This window comes from Macaca mulatta, chromosome X, assembly GCF_049350105.2.
Source record: "Macaca mulatta isolate MMU2019108-1 chromosome X, T2T-MMU8v2.0, whole genome shotgun sequence".
In the NCBI taxonomy this organism is placed as follows: Eukaryota; Metazoa; Chordata; class Mammalia; order Primates; family Cercopithecidae; genus Macaca; species Macaca mulatta.
This window is the reverse complement of record NC_133426.1, coordinates 79,599,157-79,618,852: the sequence shown is the minus strand read 5'-3', so window position 1 is coordinate 79,618,852 and position 19,696 is coordinate 79,599,157. Positions and strand designations below refer to the sequence as shown.

Sequence of the window (19,696 nt, the reverse complement as noted above, 5' to 3'; positions counted from 1 at the left end):
CACACAGAGGCTCAAGAGTGGTTAAGTGTTTTGCTCTGAAATTCAGCTTACCAGCCAATCTGGCTCCAAGGCCCATCTCCTTTTGTTTGCACCAAAATGACGAAAACAAACCTGCTTTTCTCGCCTGGTAGTAGCACATTCTGGAAATCCCCTTAAATCTGCTTATATAGATATAACTCATACTTGTTAATGGTTGTATAATAATCCTCAGAATGGCTGCACTGCCAATGTATCAGTCATTCCTCAACTGATGCATACTTGCTCTGTGCCCTAATTTGCCCAATATGAATGTTTCTGTGATAAACACATACATATTTCATCATGTCCTGGGGTTCTTATCTCTCCAGGACTCACTACCATTCCATCCCTGCCCCATATACAAATCTGTCTCCGTCAACTCTTCACTTTTTAAGGACCCAAAGGACCGTTTGCTAAATTTGTTGTATTGACTCAGGACAACTTAGTAATCATTGTTGTCATTTATTAAACAACAGGGGCATATCCAAACGCTTTCCAATTCTCCCTAAATAACAGCCTAAGGCTCGCGGTTTTTGTTGGCCTGTATCTCATAATTATTTTTATTTAGAGGAATTTGGTAGTGGTGGGGTTGGGGTGGGAGGTGGCGTGTGGACGGTGCGAATTGACAGAAACAATTTCCTACACCAAAATACAGGTGTTTTCATTCTCTATGCCCCCAAACACCCTCCCTGCAGCTATGCAACGAGCAATTCACGGGAAGAGGCTTCCTTACATAGACCCCTGTTTTTGGTGTTTTGGTTTACTTTTGTGTGTAGAGTTGATCTGTCCCTCTTCCCATTGGTGTCCTCCCCCACACCCACCCCCAGTCCTCTTCCTTCTTCCTTCTTTTCTTCTCTTCTCCTCTGCTCTCTGAACTGCATTCCCACTCCTTCTGATTTCTCCCTCCTGAAAGGAAAAGGGAGATGGGCCACATGAAATAGCAGAGCAGTGCCTACCCCACTCTTTGAAGTTCTCTGCATCTGAACCTCTCTCTCTTTTGAAAGCTCCACTGAGAAATTATCAGCAGGCGAAGTCCAAACCCAAGCACACAAAGTTGTTGTTGTCCCATTTTAAACCAACTCCCATGCATTGTACAGCTAGGAGCATGAGAGCAGAGTCTCAATGAGGACATTGAGGCTGGTGATGAAAAGCCTTGGCGAGAAGTTTAGACACGTTTGGACATGCAAGGCCTTAGAGAGGAGTCCTGTTCACTGTCCAGTCCTTCTGAATCTCCTTTGCTGGCTTGTGTTCCCCACCCAACTTCTAAATGTCAGAGTATCTCAGGGAGTAGCCCTGTACCTTCTTCTCCTGGCTATACTCTCTCTGGGTGATCCTATTCAGTTTTGTGACTTTAAACCCTAACTGTGTCCTGTTGTCTCAACAATTCTGTTTCTCCAGCCTCTATGGATGACAAGCAGACTTCAGTAACTAAGCCTGTGCAAATAGGAGTTCTTGACACACACACCCATCCATCTTTCTGCCTTCTCCAAATCTACCATGCCCACTCTCTGTCTTTCCTATGACCGTACATAGACCTCTGATGAGGATGTCCAAGAAAACACTCTCGTAGTAATCGTTCATTTCTTAAGTTTGTTCCCTGGTTGCCTCTAATCCACTCGCAAGTGCTGTCTCTCCCACTTCCAAAACACCATGTGAATCCATGCACTAGTCTCCACATTGAGGCTTCCAGTCTGGGACAAGCCCCTGCTCTCTCTGGACTGGACTACTGCAAGAGCCTCCTAACTGGTCTCCCTGCTTTCCTTTGTGCCCTGCCCACTTGTGATATTGCCCACACAGAAGGGCTAGAGAGAAACCACTCAATAAGCATTAGATTATGCTACTACCTGCTTCAATCCTTTCTCTGGCTCTCCTGAGCCCTCTGAAGAAGAACCAGACTCTTCATCATGGCACCACCCACCACTGCACCTTCCTCCCTTTCTTTCCTCTATCCCCGCTCACACTGGGCTCCATGCAACATTGGCACCCTTTCTGCCCCCACTCCCACCCCCAGTACCCTCTCTTTTCTGCCACAGGGCCAGGGGAATTGCTGTTCCCTCTGCTGGGCAGGTTTCCCCCTTGGTTCCTTGAAAGACTGGCGGCTCATCATTGTCCTCAGAAAGGCCTTCCCTGAGCTTCGTGTCTCCCGTTTTGCCACTTTTCTGGGGTTCTAGGCAATATGTACCAAATCACCTTGTTTATATGCCCGAGAGCATTCACAGCAACCTTTAACTGTTTTCATATTCCCTCATCTGTCCATTGTCTGTCTCCCCACTAGAAAATGAGCTCCCTGAGTGCAGGGACAGTCTGGCTGGCAGAATACTCGGTACATAGAAGACCCTCCAGGAATATTTCTTGAATCACTGAATAAATAAAATCAGCAGCACTTCCTCCCACAGGAAAGGAAACTTCCTCTCCCTCTGTTGAGGCTCCACAGGGTTCTTTATTTTTGCCCCTGTCACAGTGTGTAATGGTCAGAACACATTCCATTTGCAGGTGGCAGAAACTGACCACAAAGCAACTTTAAAAATAAAAAACAAAAGGGAGGTGGAAACTCGACTCCATGGAAGCCCCTGAGAAAGGACTTGGGGAGCAGTCCCAGCTGTGTCCTTGTCTCTTTGGTACCCCTGTTCCTGTTGCTAGAGCTTCAGGATCCTAGGAATTGTTTTCAGGTTTGGGGATTTGCTAGCCATTGCATGACTTCCCTGAACTTCCTTCTCCTGCTGTTTCACTGATTTCGGTTGGCTCTGTGTACTGGAAACCAACACCAGAGAAGGAGATCTTGTTGAGTCCTGGTCCTCGACTTGGTCTTCCTTGTCATTTCTGTTTCCTAACAATGGGCCGAGAAGCTCTTCTCATCCTCGCCACATCCCCTACCCCTCTGCGAGCATGGCTTCCCCCTTGGCCTCTGCCTTCTCAGGTCCCTCTTGGACACCAACCTGGAAATGGCGAGGCACAGCTTCATCTGTTCCCTGCCTGCAAGCAACCTAGACCCCCAGGAGATGGCTCTTAACAGCAGTGACAGTGATCACCTTGGTCAGGCATGCGCTGTACAGCAGGCTTTTCCTAGGTCTCTGTCCCTTGCCTTTGCTGGCTCTAGCCCTGCCTACAGGCAGAGAGCTGGACTTTGCAAGCTGGAGAGGTACATGTCTGTGTATCTGCTTCTCAGCCACCTTGGGATGCTTTCCAGCCAGCGATGAAGAGTTCTCACTGCCTCGCACCCCACAGTGACTCAGTCACTTCCTCAGGTTCACGGTTGTTCTATCATGTATGACGGACAAGATCCAGCCATCACTGCAACCACAGAACACGGCTTTACTTACCCAAACAAGGCAGAGGAGGAGAGGATGAGAGAATATGTGCCGGGCAGGTGAAATTCCATGGCCACCATAGTCCAATCACATAGCACTTACAGTCCTCTGCTGACACTTCTGTTTTCTGTGGGGGCAGGCTGAGCTTTAGCAGAGTGCAGGCATCCTGAGGGAAGGCACTATGGTTTTCTCTTTTTAAATATCTGGCCCCACTGGCTCACGGTAAATGTGAGACCCCTATTTATGGAATGAAAAGGGACAGAGGGAAGGATTGTTCAGACTCTTTTTGAATTGGTCACATCTGACTTTCTTCCTTGTGTTCTGTCAGCCCTGTCTTGGTTTTGTACGTGCGTGTACGTGTAAATGTGCACTTATACATGCACATTGATGTTTAATTTGTACTCATTCTAAAGTTCTGATCATACTGCTTCCCTCCTTGAACACGCTGAGTGGTCCCTGTGACCTTGGGTATACAGTCGAAGCACCTTAGCTTGACTCTCAGGGTCCCACACCTTCCAGCCCTGTCTGCTACCATGTACTCTTGGAGACCATGAGCTCTGGCCCTGCCAGATTATTAGGCATGGCCAGAATGCCTTCCTTCCTGCCTTGACATGGTGGACTGCTCCTCATGTTTCAGAGCCCACCTCGGGGGTTCTGTCTCTGGTGCAGCCTCACTTAATTGCTACCAAGAAGAGTTAGGGGTTGGTTCTCCTTTCTGGAGGAAGCGGGACTGTAGCTTCTGTTACACTCAGCTCTCATGGTGGCTCCCTTGTCTATACGCCCAGCATCTGGCTCTGTGTGGCCTCTCTGCTCACCACACACACACTGCTCACCTCTTCTCACCCTGCTCCACACCTCCAACACATCGACACTCCCTGCTCACTTAACACATTGTGGGCCCCTTAGCCCCCTGTACCAAGTACCTGATAAGCTTTCCATAAATATTAGCTGGTGATCTGGGACCAGGCACTTCATTCTAGAGAGCGAGCTCAGGTTTTGTTTTGGTTTATCTTTTGAACCTGAATATGTACTTCTTGGTCCAGGTTGGGAACCTCAGCGCCTTGAGAGCAGAGCCAAGAATAAACAAGTGCCTGGCTCTGGACCAGGCCCTGTTCCCAGCCCTGGGTTTGGCTTTCCTCACCTTATCATTGAGGACAGTACTAGGGACAGGGTGCTCTTGATTCCACCACTTCCAGACTGCATGTCCTGAGGCCTTGAGTGTATCCTCAAGGCCACCCCAGCCTCTCCTGCAAGGTACTTGATTTAATCATTTAAACGTTCCACTATGTGGAGAGAGGGGATACAAATAACGCTCCCTTCCGAATCGAACCCTTATCCCTTCGGTCTACAGCGCAGCCCTTTCCCTGGCGCCCTTTTCATAAATATCCAGGCGACCCGAGGGGCTGAGCACTCCCGCCCCCGCTCCCTCTACTGCTGGCGTCCTCTCCCACCGCCCGCGGCCCCGCGGCCCCGCGGCCCCGCGGCCCCGCAGCAGCCACAGGGGGAACCAAAGAGACAGAAGCCTTCCCAGCTGCCCGGACGACAGACGCCAACACCCCCCGCCCCCCACCACACGCTGCCTGCCCGCCCGCGCCCCGCACCCTGCGCGCTAGCCCACGACCGAGCGGCGGCGGCAACAGCAGCTGGCTGCAGGCTGCTGCGACTCGCACCGGCGCGCTCCTGGCAACACCTGCCATCCCAGGTGACTTGAACTCGCCAGTTCGGTTCCCCTGCGCCAGCTCCCGCTTGCGCATCGGGTCTGGATTCCGGCACCCACCGGCCCTCCTGCCCTCCCCCGCCTCTCCGTCCCCCAGCTCGTGGGAAGGGAGGTCGCGGCAGCGGCCCGGCAGCAGCGGCGACCGTGGCGACAGCAGCGACAGTGGCGGCGGCGGTGGCGGCAGCGGCTGCGGCGGCGGCGGCGGCGGCGGAGGCTGCGGCGGCGACCGTGGCAGAGGCCGTGGCGGAGGCTTCCGTGGCGGAGGCGGAAGCAGAGGTGGAGGCTGAGGTGGAGGCCGAGGCCTCAATAGAGGAGGCAGCATCCGAGGCCACCCCTGGGGAGGCGGAGGCCGCCCGGGCGGCATCGGCGGTGGCGGTGGCGGAGGGCAGCGCGGCCGAAGCCGCCGCCGCAGCGGAGGCTGCAGGGACCCCCTTGGGGGAGGCGGATGCGGATGCGGATGCGAATGAGGGGGTGGCGGCCGCTGTGGCGTCTGCGGCGGCCGCCGCCGATGCAGATGCGGATGCTGAGACCCGCGGGGGCTGTGAGGGGAACCCAGATTTTCCGATGGCCTCCCTGTACGTGGGCGACCTGCACCCTGAGGTGACCGAGGCAATGCTGTACGAGAAATTCAGTCCAGCTGGGCCCATCCTCTCCATCCGCATCTGCAGGGACAAGATCACCCGCCGCTCATTGGGCTACGCATATGTCAACTACCAGCAACCGGTGGACGCCAAGCGGGCCCTGGAGACCCTGAACTTTGATGTCATAAAGGGCAGGCCAGTGCGCATCATGTGGTCCCAGAGGGACCCGTCGCTCCGCAAGAGCGGGGTGGGCAACGTCTTCATCAAGAACCTGGGCAAGACCATCGACAACAAGGCGCTGTACAACATCTTCTCGGCGTTCGGCAACATCCTTTCCTGCAAAGTGGCCTGTGACGAAAAGGGGCCCAAGGGCTACGGGTTCGTGCACTTCCAAAAGCAGGAATCCGCGGAGCGGGCCATCGACGTGATGAATGGCATGTTCCTGAACTACCGCAAAATTTTCGTCGGGAGATTCAAGTCGCATAAAGAACGAGAGGCCGAAAGGGGAGCCTGGGCCAGGCAGTCCACTAGTGCTGACGTCAAGGATTTCGAGGAAGACACCGACGAGGAGGCCACCTTGCGATGAAGACATCCCAGGAGCTAGCCAGCCAGCAGAGCCAAACCTTGGTTCACACCCGGTTTACAACCCCCCACCCCCAGCCCTCCCCCGCCAACCCACCAGCAGTGTATTTATTGTATTGGGAGTGCAGGTCTCTCTCTCTCTCCCCCTCTCTGCTCCCCCCTTCCTATTTTCTCTCGCCACCTCTCCTCTCCTTCCCTTCCTCTCCCCTGCCCACCCCTACCAAGGGCGTTGTGAATAATCTTACTAATCTGTGCCATTTGTAGGTTAAAGGCTGCCTCTTCTCCCTGTGGTTTGGTTTAAAAAGCATTTTCATTCTCTCTTTGTTTACTGCACAGGTGATACCATTTCATGGTAGAAACATCAGGAAGGAGAAGGATGTTAGATGAGGGAAGAAACAAGAGAGTAATTGCTCCCCTGGTCCTACTCCCCAGAGAGAACCACTTTTACCTTTTTGGTGTGCTGCTTTTCCAGGCTCTCTTCTCTCCCTCTCTCTCCTTTGCTCACCCCCACCCCGCCTTCCCTTTTAACACACTGTTATAGAATGGTTCATGTATGTGGTGTTTCTTAACCTGCTTTTCAGCAACTAAAACCAAACAAAAATCAACCCATTGAACTTCTTTCCATGTTATCAACAGGCTTATGAAACGTCATCTTCAGTGCCTGCAGAGTGCTCCAGTGTATCCGTGGACCTTAACATTTCTGTAATCATTCCCACGTTGTTGGACATTCAGGTGGTGCCTAGTTCTTTCCCTGTGTTTAAGACCAACATTGCGTGCTCTGTGCTTTGATGAGTGAATCCTTCCTTGTCAAGCCAAATCTTTGCCAGCATCCCGGTGGGGTGGTCTCCTTAACTGTGGACTTGCAAGATCCACATAGAGACATTTTAAAGACTTTTCCTGTGTGTTGCCAAAAGGCTCCCTTCATAAGCATTGTACCGATTTGCACTCGTGCCGGCCAGCGCAGCTAGTAAAGAGTATGCCCGTTTCCCCTGCATAGTCTCTTGGTCACCGTAATTGATGGTATGTGTGTGTGCATGTGTGCGTGTGTGCCTGTGTGTGTGTGTGCGCGCATGTGTGTGTGTGTGTCTTGGCCAGCTTGGCAGGCTGCAAAGGGTATTTCACTGTCCTCGGTGGTTTTGCTGGAATCAAGCACTGCTTATGACCCCATGCCCTGTGCCCAATTGCTGTCCTTTTCCCTGTTGTCAGAAAAGTAATTCAGCGTCATTGCAGGAAAAAAAAAAATCACAAAGCAGACAAGTCACCAGAAGAAAATTAAAGTCACCAGTAATCATTTCTGATGATTACACACACATTCCAGAAACATTTTCGTGCACACCTCTCTGAGATTTTCAAGAACTACCTGAAACATTTTTGTCCGTAGGTCTAGTTTTTTTCTTATGCATATATCATATATGTATATTATGGTGTACAGACCGTTTTTATATCTGCTTTTCACACGTAAATGTGTGTGTATTTATACATACGCATACTCTTGAACTTCATTTCATGTCATTAAAGATGCTTTTAAAATATTTTCTCTGGCTCTTAATATTCTATTGAATTCATGACTAGGTAGAAGGTTAGATATATATGTGTACATATGTATCTATGTCTATATCTCTGTGTGTTTGTGTGTCTTATGTATGTTTTAACTCTTTTCTCGTTGTTGAACATCTAGGTTGTTTCTGTTTTTCCTTTATGTAATCTAAAGCTGCCATGAAGTTCCTAGTGCACAAAGCATGCTGACTTTCAAGATTATTTCATGATGAGTCATTGCTAAAAGTAGAATTCATGTGTCAAAGTATATGGGCAGTTTGAATGTTTTTTGGAAGGGAGGAAGAATGTGTTATTCAATGGCCATCTGTAATTATAGTACAAGTTCATCTTCATGAGGTGCATCAGTGTTGTTACAGGACCCAGATACCTGGATGATTTTCTGCACTTGCTATTACATTTGTTTCTGCAATTCACCAGTATTTTCTCAGGGACATAGGAACTTTTTTGTTTTTATTTATGTTATACATTTATTTTTATACAAATTGTACAAAATTATAATAGAAACTATTTTTTTAAATTGCTAATGTAAGAAAAGAAAGTTGAAATCCTAATACCCCTCCTAATACCACTACTTGACAAAATAAATTTTCAATAATAGGTATCTACCTACCTTTATAACACAATATGCATTGTTTCGTTAGAGGGTGTTTCACTATTACAATTATCCGGGATCATCTCTGTAAATCATTAAATATTGTCCTGCAATTCTGTTGTTACATATATTCTGTCATTGGGATAAGCTATGATTTCTGCAACCAAGTATCCTTTGGGGCTATGTTTAAAAAGATTCTGATTTTTTTCCCTTGTAAGATCAGTTCTATGATGAACAACTTTTTACCTGAATGTCTAGGTATATTTTACTGTTTTTTATTCCTTACTAGTGGAATAACAGAATAATAGACATGAACATGTTAAATATTTTTCTTGGTCTTTGTATCCACTAGTTCGTATCCACTAGTTTATATCCACTACAGTGGTGGATATAAACATGTAGAAAAGTGCATGTATCACATCCCATCTTCTTAAATTGATCAAAGTATTTTTTAAGTTTTGTTAAGCTGAAAAAGCTTACCAATTTTTCTATTATTTCATTTTATAAACATTTTTAAAGACAGAGATCTAGTACATTAAAATATAGATCAAAACCACTTTAGATTTTTTTTATACAGTCTGCTACTATCCATCCATAAGCATTTAAAACCAATTATAGAATTATACTGAGCATATTTTGCCATGATTTGTTTTTCAGTATCTTGCAACGTCTAAAACATCTATGGCTATTCAGTTTTCTCCTGAAACAATCATTGTGTAAAACTGGAATTTTATTTAGGAGTTTACCTATTAAGGATATTAAAGTAGTTGTTAAGATTTCCCCCATTAAACCCAAGGTATGATGAACAATTTTGCAGTTGAATTGCCTCCCTCTCCTAGGGCAAAGCGTTTGATATTCCTTTGCTTTGCACGGGGTGTAAATGAACAATTAAAAAATTAAGACAAGCATCAGAAATAATGATTTTAAGAGAACAAAAAGGAGCACCTTTTAAAAACCACTTAGAAATAAAAGTTTTACAAACTCTAAAGTGAATAAAACAGAGCCCCTGCCTCGGTGGAAGAAACAAGCTAATTTATGATGTTTAATACTTTGATGCAGACCCTTCATTCAGTTCAAAGCAACTTTGACAATTTGGCAAAGCTGAAAAACAAAGAAACCCTTGTTTTAGGGTTTATTCTTGTAATAGCAATAAGGATTGCTATTATTTCTTAATATAAGTTATATGTTAAAATACATCTGTTACTTTATTTGTTTAGCCCATCACAGAAGGGGTTCGGAAATAACCCTCTATGCACCAAAGCTAACAGCTACTGGTATGACACGAAGGGTCCATGTTCAGTACACAGAGAGATCTGTCCTTAGCTTGAATCCAATCAGAACAAAATTATTCTTATCATTACTGGGAAAATAAGCTAAGAGTAATGCAAGAGAGAGAGAGGCAAATCAGTTTGTCAGTTTCTACAAAGAAGACAGCTGGAATTCTGATGAGGATTGTGTGAAATATATAGATCGATTTGTGTACTATTATCACATTAAAAATACTGTTTTCCAATTTATGAACATGGAATGTTTTTTGTATAGAACATTTTTCTTTCAACAACGATTTGTAGTTTTCAGAGTAGCAGTTTGCAATTACTGGGTTCAATTTTTTAAGTATTTAACTCTTTTGATGCTATTGTAAAAAGAATTGATTTCTTAATTTCAGTTTTGGTTGGCTCATTGCTACTGTATAGAAATACAATAGATTTCTGTATATTGACCTTGTGTCCTGCAACATTGCTGAAGTCATTTATTAGTTCTAATATATATTTGGTGAATTTTCTAGGATTTTCTATATAAAGTCATGTTATTACAAAGCTATAGTAATCAAAACAGTTTGATAGTGGCATAGAAACAGACACATAGACCAGTGGAACAGAATAGACAGCTCAGGAAAAAAAACCTAGGCATATATGGTCAACTAATCTTCAATAAAGGCACAAAAGATACACAACAGAAAAAGGATAGCCTCTCCAATAAATGGTGTTGGGAAAACTGGATATCTGAATGGAAAAAAAAAAAAAAAAAAAAAAAAAAAAAAACTTGGATGCTTATGTTACACCATACAGAAAAATCAACTCAAAATAGATTAAAGGTTTAAACATAAGACATGAATCCATAAAACTCTCAGAAGAAAACACAGAGGAAAAGTTGCTTTGGTCTTGGTAATGATTTCACGAACATGACACCTAAAGCACAGACAATAAAAGCAAAAATAAACAAGTGGGAATACTTCACATTAATAAGTTTCTAAGCAGCATAAAATCAAAGAATGAAAAGGCAACCTAAGGAATGAAAAAAAATTGGGAAACATATCCAATAAGGGGTTAAAATCCAAAATACATAAGGAACTCACACAATTCAATGGCATTAAAACAAAAACAAAAACAAAAACAAAACAACCTGAATTAAAAATTGGCAAAAGACCTAAATGGACATTTTTCCAAGGAAGATTTTTAAATCACCAACAAGTACATGTAAAGGTGCTCAACATCACTAATCATCAGCATCAGGGAGATGCAAGTCAAATTCACAATGAGATAACACCTCACACCTTTAGGATGTCTATTATCAAAAAGGGAAATGATAGCAAATGTTGGCAAGCATGTGGATAAAAGAGAATCCTTACACATTGTTGGTAAGAATGAAAATGGGTGCAACCATTATGGAAAACGGTATGTAGTTTTCTGAAAAAATTAAAAATAGAACTACCATATAATCCAGAAGTCTCACTTCTGAGAATATATCCAAAAGAAAGAAAATCACTATCTGGAGGAGGCATCTACAGTGCTATGTTAATTGCAGCATTATTCATGATAGACAAAATATAGAAACAACGTAAGTGTCCATCAGCAAAAGAATAAAGAAAATGTGGTGTTTATACACATGGAATATTACTCAGCCTATGAAAGAAGGGAAGTCTGTTTTTTGTGACAACATGGATGAACCTGAAACACATTATGCTATGTGAAATAATCCAGACACTAAAAGACAAATACTGCATGATCTCACTTATATGTGGAATCTGAAAAAATGAACTCATAGAAATAGAGAGAAGGGTGGTTACCAGGGGTTGGTGGCGGGGTTGGGGAAAATGGGAAGATGTTGGTCAAAGAGTACAAATTTGCAGTTATAAGGTGAGTAAGTTCTGGAGACCTAATGTACAGCATGGTGACTATAGTTCATAATAATCTATAGTATACTCAAAATTTTCTCAGATAGTAGATCTTAAGTATTCTCACCACAAAATAAAAATTGTGTGAGGTGATGAGCATGTTAATAAGCTTGATTGTGGTAAACATTTCACAACACATACACATATCAAAACAACAGCTAGTACACCTTGAATATGTAAAACTTTATTTCACAATCATATCTCAATTAAGTGAAAAAAGATCACATCATCTGTGAATAGAAGTAATTTTAATTCTTTCTTTCCCGTCTGGCGGCGTGTTATTTCATTTTCTTGCCTAATGACCTTAGCTAGAACGTCCAAATATGATGTTAAATAAAAGTGGTAAAAATGAATATCCATGTCTTGTTCCTAATGTTGGAGGAAAAGTACTAAGTTTTTCACCATTAAGTATGATGCTTACTGTGGGGTTTCTGTAGATCATTTTTTCAGACTGAGGAAGTACTCATCTATTCCTGAATTACTGAGTGTTATAAAAGAGTTTTAGATTTTACCAAATGCTTTTTCTGGATCTGCTGAAATAATCCTTGTGAGTTTTTTCCCCCATTGTTCTAATTATCTGGTATATAACATTAAGTAATTTTCAGATATAAAAACAATGTATAACTCCTTGGATAAATTCTGTTTGGTAATGGATAATCGTCTTTATGTATTATTGAATTCAGTTCGCTAGTATTTTTAATCTAAACATTATTGTGGTAAGGTATGCCATAACATGAAATTTACCATGTTAACCATTTGTCAAGTTCAGTGGTATTAAATACACTCACAATGCTGTGCAACATTCACTACTACACATCTCCCAAACTGTTTCATCATCTCAAGCTGAAACTCTGTGCCGACTAAAAAGTAACTAACTATTCCGTATTCCTCCCTTGCCCCAGCCCCTGGTAAACACTATTCTGCCATTCTGTCTGTAAAAATTGACAATTCTAGGTGGGTCATACAAATGGAATCACACAACATCTGTTCTTTTGTGTCTGACTTGTGTCACTTAGCATAGCATCTTCAAGGTTCCTCCATGTTGTAGCATTCATCAGAATTTCATTTTTTAAGGTGAAAGAATATCTTGTTGTATGTATGTACCACATTTTATGAGAAAGTATTTTTAATTGTGGTGAGAACACAAAACGTGAGTTCTGCTCTCTTAACAAAAAGTTTAAATGTACAATACGTTATTGTCGACTATAGATACGATGCTATCCAAGCATATCTCGAGAGCTTATTCATCGTGCTTGACTGAAACTTTATGCCCATTGATTTCATTTTCCCACATTCCTGCCCCTAGCAACAACCATATCACTCTTTGATTCTATTAATTTGACTATTTTAGATACCTCGTATAAGTGGAATCATGCAGTATTTGTCTTTCTGTCACTGGCTTATTTCACTTAGCATAATGTCCTCAAGATTCATTTATGTTGTCACATATTATAGAATTTTGTTTGTGTTTTTAAGACTGAATAGTATTCCATTTCATGTATATACCACATTTCTTTATTCATTCATCCATCGATGGACATTGAGGTTGTTCTCCCATATTTGCTATTATGAATTATGCTGCAGTGGACATAGGAGTGTTAATTTACCTCAGAGATCTTGATTTCAAGTCTTTTGGATAAATATCAGAAGTGGAATTGCTGGATCATATGGTAGTTCTCTTTTTAATTTTGCAAGAAACCTCCATATTATTTTCCCTAGCAACTGTACTATTTTGCATCACTACCAACAGTGTGCAAGTGTTTTCTTTTCCCCACATCTTTGCCTATATCATTGTCTTCTGTTTTTTATAATATCCTTTATGAGAGATGTGAAGCAACATTTCATTGTGGATTTGGTTCGCATTTCCTGGACGATTAGACATGTTATTACCTTTTCATATACCCATTGGCCATTTGTATGTCTTTTGAAAAAACATCTGTTCAAATTCTTAGCCCATTTTTTAAATTCAGTTACAGGTTCCTTTACAGTTGAGTTGTAGGTGTTTCTTATATATTTCATAAATCGATCCCTTATCAAATGTAAGGTTTGCAAATACTGTCTCTCATTCTGTAAATTGCATTTTCACTCTGTTGTTTCCTTTCCTGTTCAAAAATCTTTTTAGCTTAATGTAGTCCCACTTTTTTATTTTTTATTTTTGTTCCCTGTGCTTTCGGTGTTATATCCATGAAATCATTGCCAAAACCAACGTTATGAAACTTTTTTCTTATGTTTTCTTATAAGAGTTTTACAGTTTCAGGTCTTGTTTTAAGTCATTTTTAGTTGACTTTTGTGTATAGTGTAAGATAAAGATGCAATTGTATTCTTTTGCATGTCAATATTCGGTTTTCACAGCACCATTTATTGAAGAGGTTGTCCTTTCCCCAATGTATATTCTTGGCACCTATGTCATAAGTGAATTGATTGGAAATGTGTGAATTTATTTCTGGGTTTTCTATTCTGTTCCATTGGTCTATGTGTTTGTTTTTATGCCAGTATTATGCTGATTTGGTTAACATAGCTTTGTAGTATGATTTGAAGTCAGGTAATGTGATCCTTCCCACTTCAATGAAACTGATTCCATGTTCTCCTGGGGTATAGAAAGTTTTCAATTAGTTTTTGGTTTCTCGAAAAGGAAATTTGTCCATGAATTCAGGCTCAACTGGTGTGTTTGTGGGGGAAAGGAGAGTTTCTACTTCACCATGTTGTGAACCCTGGGTTTTGCTACTATTTTGTTGATGATTTTTTTTCCCTAAAGAAATGAGTATATAAACATGTCTACATTCATAAGACATATTGTTTTGTAGTCTTCTTGTGATATCTCGTTTGGTTTTGTTATCAGGATAATATTGGCCTAATAAAAGAATTGCGAAGTGTTTTCTTCCTCTCTGTTTTCTGGAAAATATTGTAATAATTTGGTATAAACTTTTCTGTAAATGATTGGTAGCATTAACCTACGAAGCCATCTGAGTCTGGGCTTTTCTTTGAAGAGAGTTTTGAAGATTTTATGTACTAACTCAACCTCTTTATTTATTGTAGGTCCATTCAGATTTTAGGTTATTTTTTGAGTCAGTCTCTAGTTTGTGTCTTTAAACGAATTATTCCATTTCATGTAAGTGATCTAATACAGTGGCATACTATTGTTCATAGTTTTCCCTTACAGTCCTTTTCAAGTTTGTAAAGTTACTTTCTATATACTTTTCTTCATCCTTATTTTATTAATTTGATTCTTATCACTTTTTTCTTGGTCATTTTAGATAAATGTTTGTCAATATTGTTGATCTCTTCAAACAACCAATCTTAGGGTTTATTGATTTTTCACTGTTGTTTTGCTGCTCTCTATTTCATTAATATCTTAATATCTTCTGTAATCTTTTATTATTTCCTTTCTTCTGCTTGCTTTAATATTAGTTTGCTCCTCTTTTTCCAGTTTATTAAGTGGAAGTTCAAGTTATTACATTAGGATCTTCTTTCTATCTTAATATGGCATTTATAGCTATCAGTTTCCCTCTAATAACTGCTTTAGCTGCGTCCCATGTTTGGAATAATCTGTTTTCAATATCATTCATCTCAAAATATCTTTTTTTTATTTTTTAATTTTTTATACTTTTTATACATTTTTTATTTTTTATTTTTTATTTATTTTTATTTTTTTAATAATACTTTAAGTTCTAGGGTACATGTGCATAATGTGCAGGTTTGTTACATATGTATACTTGTGCCATGTTGGTGTGCTGCACCCATCAACTCGTCAGCACCCATCAACTCGTCATTTACATCAGGTATAACTCCCAATGCAATCCCTGCCCCCTCCACCCTCCCCATGATAGGCCCCGGTGTGTGATGTTCCCCTTCCTGAGTCCAAGTGATCTCATTGTTCAGTTCCCACCTATGAGTGAGAACATGCGGTGTTTGGTTTTCTGTTCTTGTGATAGTTTGCTAAGAATGATGGTTTCCAGCTGCATCCATGTCCCTACAAAGGACACAAACTCATCCTTTTTTATGGCTGCATAGTATTCCATGGTGTATATGTGCCACATTTTCTTAATCCAGTCTGTCTCTGACGGACATTTGGGTTGATTCCAAGTCTTTGCTATTGTGAATAGTGCTGCAATAAACATACGTGTGCATGTGTCTTTATAGCAGCATGATTTATAATCCTTTGGGTATATACCCAGTAATGGGATGGCTGGGTCATATGGTATTTCTAGTTCTAGATCCTTGAGGAATCGTCATACTGTTTTCCATAATAGTTGAACTAGTTTACAATCCCACCAACAGTGTAAAAGTGTTCCTATTTCTCCACATCCTCTCCAGCACCTGTTGTTTCCTGACTTTTTAATGATCGCCATTCTAACTGGTGTGAGATGGTATCTCATTGTGGTTTTGATTTGCATTTCTCTGATGGCCAGTGATGATGAGCATTTTTTCATGTGTCTGTTGGCTGTATGAATGTCTTCTTTTGAGAAATGTCTGTTCATATCCTTTGCCCACTTTTTGATGGGGTTGTTTGTTTTTTTCTTGTAAATTTGTTTGAGTTCTTTGTAGGTTCTGGATATTAGCCCTTTGTCAGATGAGTAGATTGCAAAAACGTTCTCCCCTTCTGTAGGTTGCCTGTTCACTCTGATGGTAGTTTCTTTTGCTGTGCAGAAGCTCTCTAGTTTAATGAGATCCCATTTGTCAATTTTGGCTTCTGTTTCCGTTGCTTTTGGTGTTTTAGACATGAAGTCCTTGCCCATGCCTATGTCCTGAATGGAATTACCTAGGTTTTCTTCTAGGGTTTTTATGGTATTAGGTGTAGCATTTAAGTCTCTAATCCATCTTGAATTAATTTTTGTGTAAGGAGTAAGGAAAGGATCCAGTTTCAGCTTTCTACTTTTGGCTAGCCAATTTTCCCAGCACCATTTATTAAATAGATAATCCTTTCCCCATTTCTTGTTTTTCTCAGGTTTATCAAAGATCAGATGGCTGTAGATGTGTGGTATTATTTCTAAGGACTTTATTCTGTTCCATTGGTCTATATCTCTGTTTTGGTACCAGTACCATGCTGTTTTGGTTACTATAGCCTTGTAGTATAGTTTGAAGTCAGGTAGCGTGATGCCTCCAGCTTTGTTCTTTTGACTTAGGATTGTCTTGGAGATGTGGGCTCTTTCTTGGTTCCATATGAACTTTAAAGCAGTTTTTTCCAATTCTGTGAAGAAACTCATTGGTAGCTTGATGGGGATGGCATTGAATCTATAAATTACCTTGGGCAGTATGGCCATTTTCACGATATTGATTCTTCCTATCCATGAGCATGGTATGTTCTTCCATTTGTTTGTGTCCTCTTTTATTTCACTGAGCAGTGGTTTGTAGTTCTCCTTGAAGAGGTCCTTTACATCCCTTGTAAGTTGGATTCCTAGGTATTTGATTCTCTTTGAAGCAATTGTGAATGGAAGTTCATTCATGATTTGGCTCTCTGTTTGTCTGTTACTGGTGTATAAGAATGCTTGTGATTTTTGCACATGAATTTTGTATCCTGAGACTTTGCTGAAGTTGCTTATCAGCTTAAGGAGATTTTGGGCTGAGACAATGGGGTTTTCTAAATATACAATCATGTCATCTGCAAACAGGGACAATTTGACTTCTTCTTTTCCTAACTGAATACCCTTGATTTCTTTCTCTTGCCTGATTGGCCTAGCCAGAACTTCCAACACTATGTTGAATAGGAGTGGTGAGAGAGGGCATCCCTGTCTTGTGCCAGTTTTCAAAGGGAATTTTTCCAGTTTTTGCCCATTCAGTATGATATTGGCTGTGGGTTTCTCATAAATAGCTCTTATAATTTTGAGATACATTCCATCAATACCGAATTTTGAGAGTTTTTAGCATGAAGGGCTGTTGAATTTTGTCAAAGGCCTTTTCTGCATCTATTGAGATAATCATGTGGTTTTTGTCTTTGGTTCTGTTTATATGCTGGATTAGGTTTATTGATTTGTGTATGCTGAACCAGCCTTCGTCCCAGGGATGAAGCCCACTTGATCATGGTGGATAAGCTTTTTGATGTGCTGCTGGATCCGGTTTGCCAGTATTTTATTAAGGATTTTTGCATCGATGTTCATCAGGGATATTGGTCTAAAATTCTCTTTTTTTGTTGTGTCTCTGCCAGGCTTTGGTATCAGGATGATGTTGGCCTCATAAAATGAGTTAGGGAGGATTCCCTCTTTTTCTATTGATTGGAATAATTTCAGAAGGAATGGTACCAGCTCCTCCTTGTACCTCTGGTAGAATTCAGCTGTGAATCCATATGGTCCTGGACTTTTTTTGGTTGGTAGGCTATTAATTATTGCCTCAATTTCAGAGCCTGCTATTGGTCTATTCAGGGATTCAGCTTCTTCCTGGTTTAGTCTTGGGAGAGTGTAAGTGTCCAGGAAATTATCCATTTCTTCTAGATTTTCTAGTTTATTTGTGTAGAGGTGTTTATAGTATTCTCTGATGGTAGTTTGTATTTCTGTGGGGATGGTGGTGATATCCCCTTTATCATTTTTTATTGCGTCTATTTGATTCTTCTCTCTTTTCTTCTTTATTAGTCTGCTAGCGGTCTATCAATTTTGTTGATCTTTTCAAAAAACCAACTCCTGGATTCATTGATTTTTTGGAGGGTTTTTTGTATCTCTATCTCCTTCAGTTCTGCTCTGATCTTAGTTATTTCTTGCCTTCTGCTAGCTTTTGAATGTGTTTCCTCTTGCTTCTCTAGTTCTTTTAATTGTGATGTTAGAGTGTCAATTTTAGATCTTTCCAGCTTTCTCTTGTGGGCATTTAGTGCTATAAATTTCCCTCTGCGCACTGCTTTAAATGTGTCCCAGAGATTCTGGTATGTTGTATCTTTGTTCTCATTGGTTTCAAAGAACATCTTTATTTCTGCCTTCATTTCATTGTGTACCCAGTAGTCATTCAGGAGGAGGTTATTCAGTTTCCATGAAGTTGAGCAGTTTTGATTGAGTTTCTTAGTCCTGAGTTCTAGTTTGATTGCACTGTGGTCTGAGAGACAGTTTGTTATAATTTCTGTTCTTGTACATTTGCTGAGGAGTGCTTTACTTCCAATTATGTGGTCAATTTTGGAATAAGTGTGATGTGGTGCTGAGAAGAATGTATATTCTGTTAATTTGGGCTGGAGAGTTCTGTAGATGTCTCTTAGGTCTGCTTGCTGCAGAGATGAGTTCAATTCCTGGATATCCTTGTTAACTTTCTGTCTCGTTGATCTGTCTAATGTTGACAGTGGGGTGTTAAAGTCTCCCATTATTATTGTATGGGAGTCTAAGTCTCTTTGTAAGTCTCTAAGGACTTGCCTTATGAATCTGGGTGCTCCTGTATTGGGTGCATATATATTTAGGATAGTTAGCGCTTCCTGTTGAATTGATCCCTTTACCATTATGTAATGGCCTTCTTTGTCTCTTTTGATCTTTGATGGTTTAAAGTCTGTTTTATCAGAGACTAGTATTGCAACCCCTGCTTTTTTTTGTTCTCCATTTGCTTGGTAGATCTTCCTCCATCCCTTTATTTTGAGCCTGTGTATGTCTCCGCATGTGAGATGGGTCTCCTGAATACAGCAGACTGATGGGTCTTGATTCTTTATCCAGTTTGCCAGTCTGTGTCTTTTAATTAGAGCATTTAGTCCATTTACATTTAAGGTTAATATTGTTATGTGTGAACTTGATCCTGCCATTATGATATTAACTGGTGATTTTGCTCGTTAGTTGATGCAGTTTCTTCCTAGCCTCGATGGTCTTTACATTTTGACATGTTTTTGCAATGAGTGGTAGCAGTTTTTCCTTTCCATGTTGAGTGCTTCCTTCAGGGTCTCTTGTAAGGCAGGCCTGGTGGTGACAAAATCTCTAAGCATTTGCTTATCTGTAAAGGATTTTATTTCTCCTTCACTTATGAAACTTAGTTTGGCTGGATATGAAATTCTGGGTTGAAAATTCTTTTCTTTAAGGATGTTGAATATTGGCCCCCACTCTCCTCTGGCTTGTAGAGTTTCTGCCGAGAGATCTGCTGTTAGTCTAATGGGCTTCCCTTTGTGGGTAACCCGACCTTTCTCTCTGGCTGCCCTTAAGATTTTTTCCTTCATTTCAACTTTGGTGAATCTGGCAATTATGTGTCTTGAAGTTGCTCTTCTCGAGGAGTATCTTT

The 19,696-nt window shown here is 41.4% G+C and overlaps 1 protein-coding gene and 1 long non-coding RNA gene across 2 annotated transcripts; one reads left to right on the top strand and one right to left on the bottom strand.

Annotated features, from left to right (window-relative positions):
• Positions 1-864: 864 nt before the first annotated feature.
• Positions 865-3,189, bottom strand: LOC106995244 (uncharacterized). Its single transcript, XR_013413100.1, has 2 exons — positions 3,101-3,189; positions 865-924 (listed from the first exon to the last, which is right to left on the bottom strand). It is a non-coding gene; the product is annotated as an uncharacterized LOC106995244 (long non-coding RNA).
• A 1,734-nt stretch (positions 3,190-4,923) lies between these two features.
• Positions 4,924-7,738, top strand: LOC106995243 (polyadenylate-binding protein 1-like 2). The gene has a single exon (XM_028841958.2). It carries the CDS (start codon positions 5,608-5,610, stop codon positions 6,208-6,210), a length of 603 nt encoding a protein of 200 aa, XP_028697791.1. The 5' UTR covers positions 4,924-5,607; the 3' UTR covers positions 6,211-7,738.
• Positions 7,739-19,696: the final 11,958 nt, after the last annotated feature.